This window comes from Desmodus rotundus, chromosome 12, assembly GCF_022682495.2.
Source record: "Desmodus rotundus isolate HL8 chromosome 12, HLdesRot8A.1, whole genome shotgun sequence".
Lineage (NCBI taxonomy): Eukaryota > Metazoa > Chordata > Mammalia > Chiroptera > Phyllostomidae > Desmodus > Desmodus rotundus.
Window position 1 is genome coordinate 91013502 of NC_071398.1, and position 21907 is coordinate 91035408.

General features: G+C 53.2%; 1 protein-coding gene across 2 annotated transcripts in view; it reads right to left on the minus strand.

The window, feature by feature from the left end:
- CACNA1E (calcium voltage-gated channel subunit alpha1 E) overlaps window positions 1-21907 on the minus strand; it is a 413895-nt gene that overhangs the window by 16515 nt on the left and 375473 nt on the right. Inside the window, exons 35-43 of one of the 2 annotated variants that reach the window (XM_053915565.1) lie at window positions 19408-19473; window positions 15705-15796; window positions 14997-15162; window positions 10652-10779; window positions 5693-5789; window positions 3581-3686; window positions 2687-2794; window positions 2069-2169; window positions 1687-1793 (exon numbers count right to left, since the gene is read on the minus strand). In XM_053915565.1, coding sequence (XP_053771540.1) covers window positions 1687-1793; window positions 2069-2169; window positions 2687-2794; window positions 3581-3686; window positions 5693-5789; window positions 10652-10779; window positions 14997-15162; window positions 15705-15796; window positions 19408-19473 — 971 coding nt within the window. Of the gene's footprint in view, window positions 1-1686; window positions 1794-2068; window positions 2170-2686; window positions 2795-3580; window positions 3687-5692; window positions 5790-7553; window positions 7651-10651; window positions 10780-14996; window positions 15163-15704; window positions 15797-19407; window positions 19474-21907 lie in introns of both variants that reach the window. The other variant, XM_053915566.1, reaches the window with a different exon arrangement.

A 21907-nucleotide genomic window follows, 5' to 3' on the forward strand; every position in this document is an offset into this window, starting at 1 on the left:
GACGCCTACCCATTACCTCTGCAGCCTGCTCTCCCCTTCCCGTGAGTCCAAGCCCCGGTCATTAATAATTGGCACAATTGCAGTCACTTACTAAGTGGTGTCCTGTCTCTTGAATTGCTACCCCCAATCCACTGGACCCACGAATGATCTCTGTCAAGTGCAGATCGGATCACGTCACTCTGCTGCATAAAACCCCCATTATCCTTGGATGGGATGGAACTTCTGTATCCTGCTTGTAATGCCCCTATGTAGCTGTCCAGGCTCAACACCTGCCACCTCCATGAACTGTGCCCTGACCATCCTAACAGTTTTAGATTCCTTAAATTTGCCCCATTTCCTCTCTTGAAGAGCTTGCCTTCCAGTTTCACGTAAATGTTACTTCTCAGGCAAGCCTCCCCACACTCTCGATGCAGACACACCTCTTCCTTTATTTGCACAGCATCACAATAACCTGCCCTTCTGCCTACGAACCATTGTCAATCTTGTAATTTCTTTTTCAAGGCCCGTCTCCCCTGGGACCTGGGTTGTGTTGACTGCTGCATCCCCAGTACCTAAGCCAGCTTTTGGGTCACATAAATATTGGTCAAATCGATATGGAAGTGAATCAATAAACATGAGAGAGAAGCTGGAGTGACCCTATGATGGAAGGTATTTTGCATAGCGAATTGTGGATAAAACAATCAAATTGTGGGGTGAGGGGGGTGTCCTCCATTTCTAAGCCAAGAACCCTTGAAAGGCAACAATCCTTCCAATGAGGTGGTCCCACACTGCAATCTCACCTTCTTCCTGCGCAGATCGAAGAGAAACACCTACTTGTTTTCTGTGGACAGGTGAATCTACAGCCTGCCACCTCATCACATCACATGTTTGTTAAAATGGCCGCTGTGGTCACGACTTTGGGCCTCTTCTTCCAAACGCGTTAGACTGTGACCTCCGAAAATGATGCTTTTCCAAAGCAGGTGCCCAACACCACAGGCAGAAAGAAATTAATGGTGAGGGTCTAAATGGCATCCTGACAAAGGTCTCACTCCCGAGCCCCGGATTTCACTGCCCTGGAATTACTGATGTCCCATGATTGCTGGGACCGGGGTGAGCCCAATCACAAAAGCTCATTTCCACTGGGTGGCGGGACTGCACGCCCTTTGCTGAGACGGGAAGATGCACATGCTGTGCAGGTCACTCATGGCCAAGTTGGGGCTACGGCCTGCAACTCAAAAAAACTGGCAAATTCCTTGAGTTTTGTTTCCACTGCCAATATAGAAAGTAAGGATTTTTTTTTTTTTGCCTGATCTAAGCTCTCTTTTGTTCATTTCACATACAGTGTAGTGGGACGATTCTACAGTTAGAAATAAATGACTTAATTCTTGTTCAACTTCCTACCAGTCATATGGCTTTGGGCCACTTGTTTAACCTCTTAATTGCCAGCTTCTTCGTTTGTAAAGTGGCGATACCAACATGTGCCCTTTCTTCTCCTGCACATTCTCGGTGCTCACCGTATCTCGCCCTGGCCCCAGTGCTAACGAAGCTCGGCCTGCTCTTCCCTCACCCCTGCCTGTTCAACCGCAGAGAAAGAACCCTTCAGCTCCGAGTCTGCACTTCTCAGCCGTCCCTGGCCCATGGGTTTCTAGGCCCGCACACTGGCACGAGTCACAGAACAGAGGCCATGGGCCCTGTGGCTTTACTCACAGGCCTGCAACGGGCTCCTGCTGCAGGTAAGGCAGAGCTTTGGCATTGGCTATGATCTCCTGCGGCAGAGACGAGGGCTCCATGCGCTGGAACATGGGGGCGTTTTTCTGCGTTAGAACAAAGGAACTTAAGTGACTGTGGGAGAAAGTACAATGTGATTGGGTAAAATGGGAGCATGGCTGACACCTCATTTGACCAGTTTAACCTTTGACCCACTGCATTTCTTATCCCCTGACCCTAGGAAGTTCCTGGGCCCTGCACCCCTCACCTCTGTTGCTAAGCACCTGCAGGGCACGTGCCCCAGGGATGCACAGGCCTGTCCCTCAGGGGCCCTCATGTGACTCATGAGCTGCCCGCCCACCTCACTGTTGTTGACCTTCACCTGTTCCTCCAGCTGCTGCCTCTGTTTCTTCACCTTACTCTGCTTATAGTAGTCCATGATCATCATTGCCGCATAGATTTTGCCCACGGTCAGGTCAGAGGCTGAAAAACACAAACGCAGCAGGGTCAGATGAGGGAGCAGCCAGGTGGGCAGGGGTGAGGACGCTCTCAAGCTTTGTTCTCCACTCTCTGGAGCAGGTGTGTGCCAGGCCCTGAGGACACAAAGTGAACAGGTCCCCACGTGTGTCCTCAGGGAGCCCCCACAGCCATCCAAGGAGGGTGAGGACATTAGCAGCCATCACTTCCACAGGTCTGGATTTCCATCTCTAATAACAACAGCCTTTTCCCAGCCACACGAGGGCTTGCTGCACAGTGTCATGGGGAGGGAGAGAGCTACGCACCCAAAACGTCCACCCACAACCACAGCGACCCAACTTGAAAAAATGTTTTCAATAAATAATGACCAAAGGGACTTGAGAAGTGAGGGGTTTTCATCTCCTAAGAACAGAACAAGTTTCCCTTATCTCTCCATCACTCTGTGTCCCCGCTCATCACAAAGATGTGGCCTTGGCACACTCGGCCCACCGTGACAAGAGAACCCAAGGAGGAGATGCCATACCTTTAGGCATAGGCACAAGCAGATCTAGCATCTTCTGGGACAGGTGAGGCCAGATGGCCAGGGTCTCCTTCTGCAGCTCCGAGTCTAGCTGCTGCCTGTCAGCACCGCCTAGAATAAGACCAGTGATTACTCCACAGCACAGGTGCAGAAGCCACAAGCGCTGAGGGAGCAGGAGCAGAGCCAGCACGTCCCCTGGTGGTCTCGGGAAATCCTGGCCCTCAGGGCCCATGGATCTTGCGATTCTGGGTCTTTCTGCTGAGGAAGCAGAACGCAATCTGATGCCTGTGTGCAGTCACTTGGGGAGATCCTGCCACAGATCTGAGTGTCTGAGACCAGGACCAGCCTTCTCCTCCACTGGGAAAGCCTCCCAGGCGCTCAATGCGTCCACACCTGGGGAAAAAGAACAGAGCCGCACGGGAGCCTTCCTGCTCCACTGTACGGACGTTGGTCAGGCAAAAGCAGGAAGGCTAGAGGCCCCTCAGGAAGCAGGACCTTTTCTGTCCTGAATCACGGAGTTAAAGGTCGGGAGCCAAGTGCAGCCACGCCAGCACCTGCCACAGAAGCCTTCCAAAACATTAAAGTTGCCACATGAGAAAAAAGGACAAAATGAAAAACTCACCCATTCAATAAACATACGTCTAAAATGCCTACCAGTGTCAGGCACCGGGAATCCCATACTGTTAAAGCTGAAAGGGACCTCAGCGAGGAACAAACCATTCCTTTTTCCAGGAGGAAATGACCAGTGTTGTAGCTGTTGAATCTCAGGGCTGAAACCGGGACCCTAATATTTGATGTCCGGTCACTGCACCATTAGGGGATGACAGTTCACATATCTGTGTCTTGCCGCACCCTGCATGAGCGGCCCCAGAACCCCCTTTGCCTCCCTGAGCTCACCTTTGGCGATTTTGATGTCCAGAGCTGTGCGTATCAGAGCCATCAGGGTGGAGGTGAAGTGGACTGTCATGTCCTCAGCTACGGGCATATTCATCAGGACCAACCTCTGTGTGAGAGAGAGAAAAACACATCAAAAGAAACCTCGGTTGAGGCGGGAAGACCAGTTCAGAGGTCAAATGCAGAGACGAAAAAGAAGGGCAAGGATCCCCACCCTCTCCCGACCCTGCTCTCCCTGGATGCTGCTGCTTCCCCCTCCCTCCCAATGGTGCCAAATTCCAAGGGAAGGAGGACTACTCATTCTGTAGGACTCCTCCAGGGTCCTAAGAATGTCTCATAGGGACCAGAAGTGATTTCTGGAAGAAGCGGCTCAGGGAACGGAGTCAGCTCTGCAAGGTGGCTCCAGTCCCTGTTTCAAGGCTGCTCTGTATTTCCCCTTGTCCCGTGAACACCCCCAAAACTCAGACGGAAAGACAGTGAGGTGGGAGACTTTGCTTGTCTGACTTGAAGACACATCCTGATGCCCCCTTTTTGAGTCTTTAAAAGATGGAATTTGCCAGCACATGACCGAACATGCAGAAGTCCCCCCCGATCCAATGGATGAGGTGGAGCAGGATGGGAAAGGGGAGAGCGCAGGCAGAGTCGGGGGGAGCGGTCGGGGAGCAGGGAGGAGAGCATGGGAGAAGGGTGACCAAGGCAGGAGCAGAGTGGGCAGGCTGTGTTCCCCTCACACAATGGAAGGGCTCAAACGGGAATGGCCAAATCCACTTCTCAGAGAGTATCTTGCTTTTGGAATTCTTTCAACGTTTCCTCCAGGCCCCACACTCCTCTTACCGAGCTTCATCCCAGAAATTCAGAGAACTCAGGGCCATACTCCACCACCTGGTACTTGGGACGTGGCCACCACGAGCAAAGAGGATGCCAGCCCCTAGTCTGTGCATGAGGAGCCATGTACTGGGGTGGAGGAGGATCCTCCATGGGCCCCGTTCCAGTGAGATGCTCTCTGCAGCTACTCAGCTTGGAGTAGCAGGGCAAGGTCCCCTGGAAGAACCACCTGCCTAGTGCAGAGGGACACGTCTCTTACCAAGGCAGCATCTCTAGGACTCTATTGGGACATCTCGCCTAATGTGGTTCTCTGGGTGTGGGCCCTTAGAGGGTCAAGCCAGTTTCTTCTTTTTATCTGAGTTCCCTCCATCTCCCACTTCCCTAAGCTTCTAGAGAAGTGGCAACATTGCTAGGTGAAGGAAAGAGCTCCAGAGCTCTGGGTCAGGCTCAGCACTGAAGGGGAATGAGTGACAATTATTACTAATTGTGGAGGAGAAACCCCAATAAATCGGGGCTCGCAGCTACACACACCTGTGTGGCAGGTGACTCCCAATGGACAGTGCTGCTCTAGGCAAACCGGGGGGAGTTCGCCCGTAACTCCAGGGCCAGGCCCCACAACTCAGCCCTGCCAAGGAGGGAAGCCTAACCCTGAATGCCACAGGCCCACCGTCACCCTTTACCTTGCCCAGAGAAGTGGGTAGCTGGGCTGGCGGGGACAGGGAGCTGCATCCTTTACCCTACGTCATGGGATAGAAGTCATTTTTTCCTGCTGCTTAGAAGGAACCATGCTATAGTTCCTTTCTATGTCATGGAGGAAGAAATTTGTTAAGAGTTTTCCTCTCTCAAAAAATTTCTTCTTGAACGGCATTTAGAGGAATTTCTGCGTTATTTCCTTTGCATATCTGGGTGAAGTTGCCTTTTTTTATACACTCAGATAGCTGTTGGCTGTAGGTGCCCTGCAAGCCACCACTCTGCCTCCTCTAGAAGCAAACACACCACATAAGGCCTCCTTTCTAGCAGCCCACTCACGAGAAGCCACACAGTTGCTGCTAAACACAGAACAACACATAACAAACCCCACGGTGAAGAGTACTGCAAAACCCCCTTTGCAGCATTTACAGATGTCATCCTTCCTGGCCCTTTCTGGCCCTTCAGCCTCATCATTTCTCTTTTCCCTGGTTCCTTCCTCCACCTCCCGAGCCCCGCTTCCTCCCCACAGTCTGGCCTCCCCACGGCTGGATCCCAGTTGTTATTGGTCTCTAGCCCAGAACAAAGGAAGGGGTGGTCTACCTTATATGCCACTTTGGAGGGACATCTCTTGCCGAGGCCTAGCGGTGGTGACATGAGAGTCAGCATTTCATACATCTCAGTGTAATGGATGCGGCCACTGGTCATGGAGGGGCGGCGAGCGGGGGTGGGGCAGCAGGGCAGGCGGCCGCGCAAGGGAGTGGGGAGAAGGATGCAGACAGGTAGTGGGGGAGAACAGGCATTCCCAGAAGAGCCAAAACAAAACAGACAGACAAATCATACGGAGAACAGGAGAGGAAAACAGAACAGACAAACAGGAGAAGAATAGGAAACCTGTTAATCAAGGCAAATCGTACAGGTGACTCCGTCCTGGTGCGGATTTATATCAGCCCCACACAGACCCGGGAACGCTGGTGGCCCCCTGTGGTCCCTCGGACTCTCGTGTGCGCCAGTCGCGGGACTCAGCTGACTGCTCCTCCTGGATTAGCACTACCCTACATCCCTGGTCAGGCACCATGCCCCAAACCGCACAGGCGTGGCTGCTACTCCCAGGGCTGTGTGCGAGCGGTATAAACCGGATAGACGGCGCTCCGGCCGTGGGTTAGCACGTCCGGCTGTGGCCGGGAAGTCGGGCTGCTCTCCTGCTCTGAACCCACAGGCGGGACGCCGCATATCCCCCTCTGTGCCCTGTGTGCAGCAGGAGGCAGCGGCGGCGTGGAAGTGGTGGGCTGTGGCCGCTGTCGGAGTTGCCCGTTGCTTCCACCTGGCTCTGTGGAGAAGAGGGCTCTGCGCTCCCCAGCACATTCCTGCGCCATGGCATGCTGGGGACAGAAGACACAAAGCCAGGAGGAGGAGGAGGAGGAGGAGCGCCTTGCATGCCATGCTGCCCTCCCCAGCTCTCCCTTCATGCTGCTGCAGGTTTTACCAGGGTCAAGTTTAAAGAGTCTCAGCAGAGGCAGCTGTTTGGCCTCCCGTGTACAGGAATCACTCTGTCACCATCCCAAGCCAGCTCCAGCCCATTGCCAAGGTCGGCACCCTCCCGGGCCTAAGTCTTCTCCCAGCTGTCTGGCTGTGCTCCACCCCAGGGAGGCCGCACTCCCCCTGCAGCACCAGGAGCGGCTTCCTTATCTGGCAGACTTGGCCTTGGATGTGGTCAGGCAGAGCCACTGGGATGTTTAGAGTTCCCAGGGTCTAGCAGAGTTGGAGAGGGAAGTCCTAGATGCCCCTAAACATGTCCTCGGTCTCATAAACCAGCAGAGCCCCTTGGCCCACTTGAGAGTATATGGCAGGACCCCAAGGCAAGAAATGTGCCCTACTGCAACCTTCCTAGCCCCGCCCTCACCCCCCCCAAAAGAACCGATCTTTTACCTACTCTCACCTCTTGCCCTAATTCTTCAGTTTCTCACCTCCTCTCCTTCCTATAGCTTTTATAATCGCTTCTGGCCAAACTGCCCAGGAGCAGGAGGGCGGGCAGGGGTAGGGTGACTAGAATCACACCTGGTGACATCACATATGGGATGATCTTGCTACCATGCTAACAGGGGGCGTGACTGTCTCCAATGAGGGGAAACCAGAACTCTTTGCTTTTTAAAAAAGATGTCTGCATTCTGGGAGGGAGAGGTGGTTCTGGTTAAATCTGTGGGTGACGGTGGAGTGGGAAGAGAATATGGGTGGCCTTTGTTGTTAAGCCCTTAACTGTGTTTTTTCCTGCCTTTCACCCAAAACGTGCCCTTCTTCCTACACTAACAGCTGCTGGTTCTGGGAGGGCCGGGACCTCTTTAAACTCAAAGGAAAGCGACATGAAGGCTCCCTCATGTGGCACGGTGGTGGCGGAGTGGAACAGAGAGGAGGGGTTCCGGGGCGCACCCCACCGCCAGTCGCGGCTGGGGACTGGGAGGCAAACCTTGCAAGCCACCCTGTAGGGACAGTTCTCTCCCAGGCCCAGAGGCGGCGAGATGACCCGCACTAATTTGTACATATCCTTATACGGGATCCTGCCACTGAAAAGGAAGCAGAAGTGGGTTAATAGGACACGCAGAGAAGGCGGGAAAGAAATGACAGCTTAGCCACCAGAGGAACGGCCAGAAGAGGAAGAGCAGCTTCTTTCCGGGGTCTGGCAAAGCCAGACCATGGGAGACCGAGAACAGAAGCACCAGAGAAGCATCAGCTTGTGGACTGCATCGCCCTCAGTTTTCTAAGGCAGTTGAGCCCACCTAATGCCCGCCTCGTAACCAAGAGCGCCCTAGACACTGGCCTGGCCAGATGCAGTACGCAGACCCAGGCTCAAAGCCTGCCGGTTCCCCAGTGCTCTGCCTGCTGAGAAGAGCAGCTGTGAAGGCTGCCGGGAAGTGGACAGCAGAATGGTTTGTTTCTCACAGACACGGCTGGCAGTCCGTCCCTCAGACCCGCTTGTTGGGCAGGGAGGAAGTCAGCATCTTCCCGCAGATTGTGAGAGGCATGTTGCCCATTAGGCTAATTAGCAAGGAGCACAGCTGGCACGAGGGAATCTGTGGAGGGCTGTGCTTCTGTTTGTGGCACATTTGTCCTGAGCTGAGCCTGGACAAGCTCTTCCTGGCTTGGGGCGCCTGCCGGGACCTGTGTTGAGGCTGTGGTCCTCTTGCAGCGCCACACCACTGCCCAGCTCACCGGTAGCTTGGTTCCATCCAGGCAGGACTCCAGGCACTGTGAGTTCTATCTTACCAACCCCCTTCCCCACGTGCTTGCTGGAGAGTTCTGGTTTCCTGTGGACAGGGCAGAATCAATGACTGATTCATTTTCAGTGGCTAAAGCATCTGGTCTGTAGGGGCCAGGACAGGAAAGGGACAGCCAGGGGTCTGGACGCATCCTGGTATGTACCAGGGCCCCCACTTCTGAGTACCAGGCCTCACCAACAGCCACGAGGAGCCCAGGGCTCTGCCCCCACTTTGCTCTTTCTAGCCTGCTCTCGCTTTTGGTGTTGATTCCTCCTCTTCCAAAGAGCAGCTCATCAATACTTCCAAGTCTCTTAACTCGAGAGGACGCTAATTTAACCATTCGTTTTTCTGTTTCTCGCACTGTGATTGGGACGTGGACGGCTGGTCCTGCTGCTGTCTAGGGCTGACGGCCTCTGCCACCTGTGTCCATCTTCCTTCTAAAGACACTGGCTCCCTGTGTCTTTGCTGGTCCCCTCACCCCCCAGTCTTATAGCCAAGACCAGTGGAACTCGAACCAGAACAAGTTACACATGGACTTCAAAGCAGACATAAGACTTCTCTTTTTCTTTTTTGCTCTCTCATGGCTCACGCAGCTAAGTCTCACGAGTAGTCCTCGTGGAACTGCTTCTTCCCAGCAGCTGAAATGAGTGGGGAGGGACATGTCCAATGCACGTGGCATTGGCGTCCCAAGATGATGTGAACCCGCAGGAGGTGGAGGTTTCTGAGAGCCAAGGACGCCTGAGGGAGGCCAGGTGAGCAAGGAACTCTGGTGCCAGCAGTTGGGTTCGCCTCTCTCAGGCTCCCACCCCAGGGCCATCCGTGCTTTACAGACCGATCCTGCACTTTCCCGTCACTTTCCTATGGTCACTGTCAGTGGTAGGAACAGTTCCTCACGTGATTTAACAGAATCCTCACAGCCAGCTTTCAAGGCTGGTGTCATTACCAACCTTACAGATGAGGAAGGTCAGAGTGGGTGAGTGCCTGCTGCCAGCTGCGCTCCTCTCTGACACCCGGCCCAGGGCTTCCTAAGCACCTGCCTGCTGGAAAGTACGCCCCGAAGGTAAAAGCCGTTACTTATCCATTGTAACAGGAATGGATTTAGAGAACCCTGTGCCCAAAGTCACTACTAATGGTGGAGAGGAAGAGGAAGTTGATTCACAGTTCTAACCCGAAAAGCAGTGACCCAAGTTCAGCAGCCTCCTGGAAGGACAAGCTTGGGGAAGAGTCTCAGAGTACGAGGGGCTCCAGGTGGAAGCAACGTGGCCCATTCCCGTGAAGGATGGCATGTCTTGTAGTGTTTTCAGAGAGCGCCCCGAATGGATGGATTGTGAGCTAAGACCCTAAGCTACGAGGGCATGGGACTGAGAGGCTGGGGCGTGAGCACTCGCAAGGCTCTCACCCCGTCTTCAACCACGAGGGCTGATATGTTGCCCTTGAACTCTGAAGCAGCGATCAGCAAACTTTTTCTCTAAAGGCTCAGTGAGGAAATCATGTTGAATCTGAGGGCCAAACCGTCTCTGTCACAATGACTCGGCTGTGTCTTGTAGTGTGGCAGCAGCCTTGGACAACCCACAAATGCAGGAGCGTGGCTGTGTCCCAACGTACCATTTTTTGTAGAACCAGGCACTGGGCCACACGCAGCCTGTGGGCTGCCGTGCCCAACCCTGTTCAGAGGCCCAGAGGGCCCAACGTCATTGGAGAACTAAGGGCCGTGAGAGAGGCCTGGTGGGTGGGGTGGGGTTATCCCCACAAAGTCCCGACATTTAACCCAGTCTCACGCAATAAAAATCCACACATGTTTAAGGGATCGGTTGGAAGGGCAACTTGCTTGGTTTTTTATATTATTTCAGTTATCTCAAACTGTACCTTTTGAGAGGGATGAGAGACATAGAACACTATTGTCACTGACCGTGGTGGCCAGATAGCCCAGAAAACCCTAGTCCATGTCCCCTTCTCCCCGCCCAGTGACTCAAAGGAATCCGGTGAGCATGAAGCAGGAAAAGAAGATTGTCGGAAGCCCCTCTGGGCTTTACCCCAAATACTTGGAGGAGCAGACGGTGTGATGAGCTTGGCAAAGTGCAGGGAAGCCTGTCACAGGAGGACAGAGGGGCGAGGGGGGAAGCTCCGTCTTTGATACCAGAGCCACGCTGAGGACCCAGCCTCTCCAACGGGCCACAACCAAGAGGAATCTCCCTTCCTTCTGCCCTAGGCAAGCCTTTGGGTGGCTCTAAGGCCAACCTCTACCCTGAGAACTCGAGAGGCCCCCAACACGGGCCCCGGGGGTGCGGTGGCCAAGCAGCCTACTCACCACGCAGCTCGGTCATATTCTGCCCAGACACGGACAAACTCGTCCAAGTGGTGAGGCCCCAGGATGGACGAGTCCCGAGTCAGGTACTCAAAGTTGTCCATGATGACAGCCACGAACAGGTTGAGCATCTGGGGGGCAAGCGGGGAGAGAAGAAGAGTTTGGGGAGCTCTAAAGCAGAAACTCAGGCTCCAAGGCACACTGACAACTCCACAGTGTGTGAGGCCGACGGCCCCCACGAGAGCCCTATGGATCCTGCTGAGGTGCCGATTTTGCGTTTTCTGGGCCAAGCACTTCGCAGTGCGAACAGCACTGTTTTGGTTTTCTGTGCCACATCCTATTTGCCGAGTACTCTACGGCTGCGTTTTCCTTTTGTGATCGGTTCAATTTACATAATTGTTATCATAGCAGCAGAGGGAGCAGCCCATGACAACAGCCTCAAAGGCTAGAGGAAGTCATGGCCTGACACCCACCCTCCCTCCCAGCCCCTCCCCCACCCTTGCTCCACCATCAAAGGAGCCAACAGAACTGGTGAGATGTCTCAGAGCCGACGGCATGGCTCGCCGTGTGCCGACGTGAAGCTATTCACGGCTCTTGAGTGGCTTCCAAGATCCTCTTCTTCCACCTACTTGCTCAACAACATTTATTGTCCACCCACTGTATTCCAAACAGAGACCCAGGTGCTGGGGAGGGGGGGCGAGAAAACCCTCATCCAGAGCCAGGGTCCCATGCCTGGCACACTGCTGACGGCACAGCAGGCATTCACGAGATGTGGATGCTTGAGTACTCTTGAAGACTTACTCAGTATTTAGTAAAGACTGTGACATATTGCAAATACACAAACGTTACAGATTTTTTAAAAAAGAGCCAATAAGCAGCAGATGCAGGTTACAGTGGAAACAGAAAGGAGTGTGCATTTGAATTTCAGCTAATTTTCACATCATGACATATTTGACTATTTTCCTCCCAACTATTTAAAAATGTAAAAACCATTTCTTTTTAAACAAACAAGTGGCAAACCGGTGTGGCCCGTTGGCTCTAGGTGCCGACCTAGACTTATGCGGCAGGGCTCCAGGAACCGGCGCAGGGGGTAAACCAGGAGGGAGACCAAGGGCTACACACATGCGAAACGGACGCTCGGTAGCAGTGTGGAGGGTGCCGTGGTGCCTGAACCAAGCGGGTGGCAGGGCAGCAGCATAAACTGGAGAGTTAAAGGGAGTGGAACCGACAGGACTGGACAGCCACTGTGGGCAGCGCTGCTTTGTGGATTCTGGGCTGCCCAGCACCTGCTGGCTGTACTGCTGCTCTTCGAAGGGACCCGCCTCTTGTCTGCTCCTAGTTAGTGTGGTTCAGTGGAGCACCACCTGGGACCCAAGCCTCACCCAGTCCCTGCATCCCATTCCCCTGGGCCATCGTGACTGGTGAGCCAATCAAGGGCAGTAAAATGGCATTGAACCTCCAGGCCAAAATAGTTGTTCTCCCCTGCTGGCCTGGAGTGTGCAGGGACCGCTGCAGTCTCTCGGAGCCCAAGGCTGGGGGTGTTTGAGAAAAGCTCCCGTGAGCAATCACCAGAAGAAGTCCCCTGGTCCTGGCGATGTCCTTGGAACCCCAAGCCCTGCATGGTGAAGCCTGCCTGTCTGCCCACCCCAGGGCTCCTCGTCACCTGCAAAATCCCTTCCTGCTTCAGCCAGACGTAGCTGCGCCTCGTGTCACGTGCAAGTGAGGGCGACCTGCCTGTCAGAGGCCAGTGGGCTGCGGGGCTGAGAGACCGGGAGTCCCTGTTGCTGACTCCCGGGGTAAGTGGCTGGGTGCACGGAGGAGCAGCATTGGCAGGTGGGGTGGACAGGAGAAGGACGATGCATGCGGGAGGGACCTGGTCAGGCTCTTCTCTGTAGTACAGAGAGACTGTTGGCCCCATTGTAATAACTAGTCTTCCTTCTTCCCTCCCTCCTCCGTCCGTCCATCCATTTAGAATACAAGTGGACGCCCGGAGGTTCGGCCTCAGGAGGATGAGGGACTGTCCTGGAGGGGAGGGAGCAGAGAGAGTCCAGGGTGCTAACCAACCACTCTGCAGCCACGGGCACAAGCCTGTGCTGCCCTCCTCCAGAACTCACTGGTGTTCCAGGGAAAGAAACGTCCCTCTTGGGTAAGCCACTGCTGCTCGGGGAGCGCCGTCTCATGCAGCTGGACCTGATCCTAGCTGGGGCCTTTCTTCCTACAGCTGACATTGGAGCCACAGTGAATATATTCAGCGGCTGCATGGTTTCTAAAGGGTTTCCCATGCATCCACACATATCTCCTACACTCCTTTCTCAGTACCTATTATTATGTTGACAAAAACTCGTGACTGTTTATTATTGCTTTACATTTGCATGGCCTTTTATAATGGTGTGCACACTCACACCCATTATTTGTTTCCATGCCTGCTGGAACCTTGCAGGAGGCAGCTTTAATTGCCAACAGCCCTCAAGGACACAGTGCTTCCTACACACGCTGGCATTCCCAGCTCCAAGCACATAGCCCAGCATGTCGCAGCACATCAGTAAATCTCCTGGACAGAGGCTCGGAGCTGGGAGGCTGAGTGACTCGCCCAAGGTCACAAAGCCAGGCTCCTCGAGGACTGAGATCTGAAAGCAGATCCTCTCGGGCTGAATACAGCCTCTTTAAAAAGAACATTAACGTGAATTATGCAGCACCCTCCGGCTCAAAATTCTCACAGCACCTTCCAAGTCTCTAATAAATTTTCCAGTTATATCTGTGGTTTCTTTTATGTATTTATTATTAAACACTTACACCATGTAGAATAGACCTGAGGTGTCTACATGCCCTTCTATACACCCCATTTCAAACCGTCCGTAAGCACTGAGACCCCTGGAGGCCTTTCACCTTTCAACAGTAGGTGACCCCAACTCACGGCTTTCTCCCAGTGCCTAGCCTTTTAATAGCACTCAATACAGACGTGCTGACTATGTGAATGAATCAACTGAAAACTCCAATTAATATCACTCTAGATTGCTTTTCAGTGATTTTCATTATATAGTCTACTTCCACATTTCTAAATAGGATACTGTTTTGCATGTTAAAACATATGTATCTGCTCACCACGCAAATCACTCTTATCATCAGGTCATTCCCCTCCCATCCTACAGAAGCTACACTAGCAGCAAAGCCCAGACACAACGTGGCCACTAACATAGCAGTTAGTTCACTCTCTGTACTTGATCTGCCCGTCACCCTTCCTCTGTATGCAAGCCACTTCCCACACCTGAGAGCAGGCCACGTGGCAGGCCCCCTCAGGGTCACATTAGAGGCAGAACTGTCTGCACGAGAGACAATCAGTCCACTGTTTGATGTACGGCCGTGAAACTGCGCGACGTTCAGAGGCGCTGCGTTAGTTTCAGACTTTTGTACAGCCAGCGGCGTTAGTGCCAAGCCGAGCTCAGGGCTGTCGGGGTGGCCAGAAACACCAGACTGACCCTGTGCCTGCTCTGCCGGTAACGCCCCAATCATCACACTGTTTATCCCCACCTGCCTGATTACACAGCGCAGAGATTTCTGGACACTGGAGTGCTGATTTGCGCTTTCTCCCTCCCAAAGAATGAACGAAGGTGGCGCCGAGGGCTTCTCCCTGTTCTGTCAGTAGGTGTGTTTCCCAGGTACCACTCAGAGTTTACCAACACCAGAAGCCCTCGTATCCCTTCGCATCTATCAAGCTGGCCAGCAGCCACCAAACACAATGGCGTGAGAGTAGCATCTATTACATTGTACATTGTCGTCACTCTACTCTTACTGATGCTACCACCTTCTCTCAAACAGCTCAAAGGCCCCCAGAGAGAGAGAGTGGATGCTCTTGGCTGTACTTATAAACCACCCGAGGTACAGGACAGGAAGGATTTACCATGGGTCACACAGATTCACCAGGAAGTCCACTGCTCTGTTCCCTGGCCTCTGCCCCACCCACCATCCCTTCTCACCACATTCCTTCCCCGGTTGTAGCAACGGCTTCTCCGACCACGGGCCCTCACCCGCCCAGGAGGCGATGGGCACCATGGCCGCCAAGAGTTCTCGTGAGGAAAACCCGGTTCTCCACACGGGCAGGAGAGGGAGAGGGGGGGGAGGGGAGAGAGGGAGAGAGAGAGAGAGAGAGAGAGAGAGAGAGAGAGAGAGAGAGAGAGAGAGAGGGAGGGAGGGAGAGAGAGAGAAAGAGTGAGAGAGAGAGAGAGAGAGAGAGAGAGAGAGTGTGTGTGTGTGTGTGTGTGTGTGGGTATGTGACCGCCCACTGGAGGCGGCATCTCGTGTCTGTCTATCAGAGGGTGGCACCGCAGCCCAAGAGCACGGCGTCACTCACCAAGAAGGAGCAGAAGAAGATGAAGGAGACAAAGTACACGTAGGCCAGATCGGTGCCGCAGCGCTCGCTCTCACTCTGCCCCGCCGGCGCCGTGGTGTCGGGCTCACAGCCCTTCTCCCCGAGGCACGACAGCATGATCTCCTGCCAGGCCTCCCCGGTGGCGCTCCTGAGCCCGGATGACAAAGTGGTGGTTATCAGCAGCAGGTCTGCGCGCCCTCTCCGCTCCTCGGCCCTCTCTCCCCAGGTCACCCAGCCTTCTCCAGCTGCAGAGCCGGCAGGTTCGCATTCTGCTCGGACATGGAGAGTGCCCGTGGGGGATCTCCTGGGTTTTGTCCCCCACCCACTGCTCCTCTGTCTTTGGAAGAATCTCTCCTGAGGGTGGTGGGACTTTCTGGGGCCCCTCACACACCTGGCCAACCAAGGTTTCAGGCCTTAAGAGGAATTTGATCAACAAGAAACCATCCTCGTCTTCCCGAGAGCCCTAAAGGGCACGTTCAAGGTGCAACTTGTAAATTAATTCCGAGTCAAAGACGGTGAGGAAACTTCCTAAGTCACCGGGCGGCTTAGTGGAGGCATTGTCCCCACCCCCTCCTGCCCCGACTCCGCTGTCACCCTGATAGGAGCAGAGCAAGCAGAGTGAAGAGACAGAACAGTGACTGTGTCCCCTGGGCAGGAGGGTCCAGCCGTGACAGTTATGCGTCCAGGTACCTGAAGAGTAGCATGAGGGACCCAAAGAAACTCCGGAAGTTGTTGTGCCGGTTGATGTGACTCTCCTCGTCTAATTTTATGTTTCCAAATACCTTGAGGAGAAAAACAGCAGAGAGCAACGAGCGTTACTGGGCTGAGCGATGTGCCCAGCGCATGGATACTAGAGGCACCTGCAGGGCTGGCAAAGCTGCCCGGGCGGCTCCTCCTGATGGCTTCGCCCCGAAGTGGCGACTCAACCCAGAGAGGCTGGAGGATCCCAGGCTCTTGGCCCGATAAGGAGTGAGACGAAGACCACAGAGGCAAGATCTTTTGGGATCATTCTGCCTGTATGTAGTTCCGCCCATGCCCAATTTGGTCTTTTTATTTCCATGGAACCTGTCACCACGGCACTTACCACAGTGCTCGAGCAGCCTGCACCAGACGCCAGCCCACCGCAGGACTCAGGGAGGGAACTGCCCGGCTCTCCCTGTCTCAGGCAGCAATGAGGGGAGCCCTCTGTCTGCGGAGGATGGGACTCACGGCTTGGGAAGGGGCTGCCCTGACATTTACAAGCAGTTTAGGTCAGAGAGGGGCATTTCTGTCTTCCTCGCTGTGCTCCTCTCCAGAGTCCAAGTTCAGAAGGTCGGTAGGCCTATCAACTCCAGTCCACCAGCATGAGCACGCACACACACACACATACACGCACACACACGGAAAGTCCAGGCCAGTGGAATGAAGGAAGTCATGACAACTGCATGCTTGGAAGAGGGCAAAAGAAATGGATTCGGACATACCCGGCTACAGAGTGAGCTTACTCATCTGCCATTGGTCACTGGGCTGAGGATGCGGCCCCCATGCACACCCATGTGCACAAAGGGGGAAAACCCGGAGGTCTTTCTCCGCAGACAGTGAATAAAGATCGACTCAAACGCAGTGCTGCTGGGAGCCAAGGTCGACCCAAAGTCTCTTCGGATGAGAAAGGTGCCCGCCCGTGTGCACTTGCCTTCCCAGCCATGCTTCCAACATCAGGGTCTACTCTCTGGAGTCACTCTTTGTACAACTGAAGGCTCTCAGGTCACTTTTCCAGCGATTTTCAGCCTATATTTTTTACATGCTTCCATTTATCGAATATATGCTAAATGCGACATACTTTCTCCCTACCTAGCAGTTTTCAGGATCTGCAATTGAAGAACCATCTCTGCCCCCAACTATTTTGCTCATATAACTCCCACTGACACCTGCTTTGGGAATTTGTTAACATTGTTTTTCAAAACCCAAATACTACTTGTCTCTTAGCGGGTGTGGAAGGGGCAGGCTAGGCAGCATTGGGGACATGGGGGAGGAGGAAGATAAGAAGGTAGACGGCCCTCAAACAGACAAATGCACTGAAAAAAAATCCCAACCAATCATGTATAATTCTGGAAGCCCCGGGAGGGAGGGAACTGTCAGGTCCCTTTGCCTGCGTTTCTGTCACCTTCTGTTTCCACCCTCTTGGCTCAGAATCCATGATTTACCCCCAACTCTACTAAAGTACACTGAACTTAGAGTACTTCCTCCCTATGACAGGCTGAAGCCATCACTGCAACTTTTCCAGCACTTTGTCCGACCATGAACTAGTTTGAGGGCAGGCCGTGATTTTGCACGAGGTATGTGCGTAATAGTCAAAGAATCCAAAGCTTATGCTGAATGGCCTCCAAGAAAAATTTCAAGCGTGTATTTATTGTGAAGGTGGTCTTTAAAAATTTTTTTTTTTAGCTTTTCACTTAGCCCCTGTCACTGAACCAAATCTCCTACATCAAATGGGTACGGGAGAGAAAGAAGGGATGCTGAAATCCACCAGAAAACCTACTGAAAGTACGGGTCTAAACCCACTTCTACCTGGAATCACAGGACTTCAGAACCAGGAAGGACCGTGAAGCTACCCAGCTCCTCCACTGCACGGGGAGGGTGTTAAGCCCAGATAGGTTCTGCGACTGGACCAAGTCTGCACAGCTGGTCAGCGGTGCAGCTGAGGCTGAAAGCCTCACCCCTAAGGACACATAGCCCCAGGGGGCTTTTCCTTCCCCAGCAAGTTACTTCTCCCTTCCACGTTCAGATTCCTCTGCAAAGCTCTGTTCTTCCAAGATGACTTGGGAAGTGCAGAACGACAGTCCTTCTCAGAAAGCCATTTTGTGGCCATTTATCTTTCTAACGTTACTGTTTACTGCCCTGCTGCCTGTCTGTCTGTGGGGATCTCTTAGCCTTGTTAGGATGACATGAGGGCCGATCTTTCTAGTTGGAAGCTTTGTCTCTCTCCCTCTCTAGGTGCTTACACTACACACACACACACACACACACACACACAGGTGGGAAGGGGGAGCAGGGACGTACATTTAGCATGGTGCCTGGCCACTCAGGAATTTGGGCAATGGTAAACAGCATTAGCATCGTTATCAGGAGTGTTAATAATCGGTTAGTATTGGAGCTAGTATAATTCTGATTTACATGGTTTGAAAATGAGAAGGGGGTTAAGAACTATTTTTAAGCATAAGCAAGAAAGAACTTAAGTTTCATATGGCTGTTCAGAAACATTTTAATTCCACAATCAAATATTTGAGAGTTTGAAGGCTTAATAGAAGTCATCAAGCCACTCTTGAAGTTTGCTGGGATTAGCTTATCACACACCCCGGCCAGCATCATTAAATCTCTACCGAGACGTCCTCCGTGAAGGAGAACTTGTTACTTTCCAGCCACGCCTCATGCTTTTGGACACAACATTCTATTGTATTTCTGGAGAACAAAACTCTCCAGTAACGGAGTTAGAAGAGAAACAAAATTAAGAGGTGCAAGTAAGACAGAGGAGCAAACAGCAGAGACTTTCAGAGATGCTCTGGGAAGGGTTGTGGCCAATGGCTCCGCAAGTGCCATGGAAAAGGCAGCTGGCAGTCCAAAGGTGGCCGAATCACCTGGCTGCAGGAGGCTGCTGCTTGGCTGAAGTTCTGTGTGGGGGTTTCACATTCCTACCTCCAGATCAGAAAGTCGGCCTCCCTGAGACAAGCAGAAAGCTGCGTGCCCAGCTGGGAAGACCCAGGGGCTGCGGTACCGTTCGTTTTCAGTAGGAGCCCACGCACCATCAATGACTGCTGCCTCTGAAAGATCATTTGGCCTCTTCTGCTCAGGGGGCCCCTGGCTACCTGCATAAATACCCAGGGTGGGAAGCTGATCTCCACCTCTCAGCTCCAAACCTGGAAAGGATGCAGTAACCCAAAGAGAACTGCCCAGCAAGCTGCAGGGCCCTCGGATGTGGCCCCGGGGCCGAGGGTTGGACATGCTGCCTGGAACTCTGTGAATTATTTCCAATGATGCACCTTAGGGTGTAAATCTCAGCCATTCAAGACTTAACTCAGACATATTTTGTGTCACTGGATGCAGAATCACCATCTGACCCTCTCTCAGGCCTGGCTCAGCCATGTGAGATCAGTGTGAGCCCTGCCCCCCTCCTCAGGCTCCTGGGGAACCCCTGTGGCTAACACCGGTGTCACCTTTGCTGCAGTTTTGCCGCTGTGCCCATGGAAGTCCAGCTGCTTGTAAGTCATCACCACGGTCTCACAAGCTCAGGTGAAGCCCCTGCACCAGACTACCCCGAATACCCGGCCAGTGGGAAGTCCTCAAGGTCACGGTGCAACAAGACCTTGGGAATGGGCTGGTGAGCCAGAGACAACCAGCCCTGTGTGCGCCAGCTCACCTGCATCCCGATGATGGCATAGATGAAGAAAAGCATGGCAATCAAAAGGCAGACGTAGGGGAGGGCCTGGAAGGAAAGCACAGATGTGACCATGACCTCAAAGGCGGGCAGCTCCCCGGCTCAGCAACCTGCGATGGGCAGTGCAGGAGACCCGGCCCTGAGGCTGACTTATCCAGACTCTCTCCAGGATGCTGTATTCCCCAGGAAGGTCCTGTTTTGGGGTCCCTTACTCTGCAGATGTCCACATCCTCTGACAGATAGGGAAGCTGCTGGCCCCAGAGAGGCTGGTCATTGACCTTTTGTCGTGAATGTTCCCTCACCCCGAAATGCAGCCCAGGTCTCCAGGGAGAGTTGGGAGAGCTGGGAAAGCTCCCAGGCCTGTGACTCATCCCACTTCGCATGCGGATTATTAATAAGTGGGCAACTGTGCTGATTACACAGCAAGCCTCCAGCCCTGGCCCTGGCCTCCCTGTACTACCCCTTCCCATGCCCGCACTCAAGGTGAAGCCCCTCAGGAGAGTCTGGAAACGAACTCCAACGCTGGGTCTTGGCTGTGTGTCAGTCCCAGAAGGCTCCTTCATCATCTGATAAAGAACCTCTTCCCAAAGTTTCAGCCTCCTGACATTTCCTTACGTGGCCTGCAATGTCCCACGATAGCTTGCTCGGCGTCAGCCACCACAAAGCCCTGCCGGGAAGCCAGGCGGCACCACGCTCCATACCGTGCGAGCGACTGCCCCTCTGGGATAGCATTTCACTCACGGAGTGAAGGGGACCAGGGAAGGAGAGGGAAGGCAGGAAACTGCCCTGGTGGCTGGGGGAGCGTGCAAGCATAAGGCATATGGCCGGGGCCGGGTGGGGAGGCATTGGAATTCTGGGGTGATCTCAGCGCTGACATGGAAATCCCTCTTCTTTGTCATCCCATAAGCCCCTGGAAGGCAGTACCACTATGCATCTCAACTCTGTCTTGAGAGTGGACAGCACAGACCCTGGGGGACCAGTTACAGGCCCTCAGACTGCAGGAGCCGAGCAGGGCTCACCAACAGATCTCACCAAGTGGAGAGTCCTGGGGGGCTTTTGTAAAGTGAATGAAGGATCGAAGTTGGTGGGAGGATCCCCCCTCCAATGAAGGGCTCACTCCCAAGATCTGTGGGCAGAGTGGCTGCACTTTGAGGGGCCATGGGAAGGCTCCCTCTGCTGAGAGGGGAGTGGGGAGGCAGGTTTCTTGCCACCTGGGCGTGGCTACCTTCTGTCACCTTCCACGTGGACCTCCTGCTTTCATTCCACCTTCTCCACGCCAACGGCGCCAGGCCCTAGTTCATCTTTCCCTCCCCCCAGTTTGGGGAGAGGACCAAAGATTCATTCTGATCTCCTTTCTTATCACATTATGAATCCAACACAAAATAAAGGCAAGGGGGGAAGAACTGAGTGGGGGTCAGGGGTGGAGAACTGGGTGGTGCTGCGGGCTGGGAGGGCAGAGCAGGCAGGGGCCGTGTACTTTGGGTTGTCAGGTTCTCTGTGGTGTGTTTGCAGAGGCAGCCTTTGTCACGCCAACGTTAGGAAAACAACTAAGATGCGGTGTCCCAGGGCTGATCCAGAAAGGCAACACCTATCCATCACACTGTCACCTGGAGGCAGGCTCACCTGTCTTCACCCCACTCTGTAAAGTCACTGAAATAAGCCAACCATTTGGCCGTCAGTTTTTGACATGCTTTTTCTTTGCCCTCAGTAGTCTCCAGTGTTACAGAGAATCGGTGATCGTGATAATGTGACAGGCTGACACGTAGTTCTTAAGAGACTCACCGACAATGCCAGCTTGTTGGGCAGGTTTTTAAGAGCATCTGGTTTCAAATTCTAAATCCAAAGTCACCTGAGACTCATACGGTAAATTCTTGCTAAGGGTTTAGAGTTCTCCTCAGCCGTTTAGCTTTGGGAAAATGGTTTCCCCAAGGTCTCTGTGGGAGCTATCACATCAAACAATTACTCTGGATACAGTAAAAATGTCAAGGTTGTTCCTAGGAGCCTAAACATCCATCCTTACAACCGGTCTCACATCTCACGCCCGCAGGTCCTTGACGGAGAAGTGAATCAGCCATGAGGGTGTGGGGTGAAGGCCCTTTCCGAATGATGAGAAGGTGCGAAGGCCTGGGCTTGCCTTCGTTATTCCAATTTGTAATTAAGATACACGGGCGGGCAAAAGCAGGTTTACAGATGCACTGCGGCATCGTCTGCATTAATAAAGCCATTGTAATAATCACAGCCTGCACCTCTTTTCCCACATCAACTATAAATTGAGGTTTGCCCACCCATGCATGAGTAATTAAAATAAAGAAGTCCATTCTATGATTTCTTATCTTTGAATCACTTAATATCATCAAATTTACTTTTAAAACATATTCACGGACCAACTATTTTTTTTTTTAAATAAGAGGAAAACAGTAAGCATTTAAACAGCCTTTAGGCCCCGGCCACCTGAACAGTAACTAATTACGGTATTTGCTAG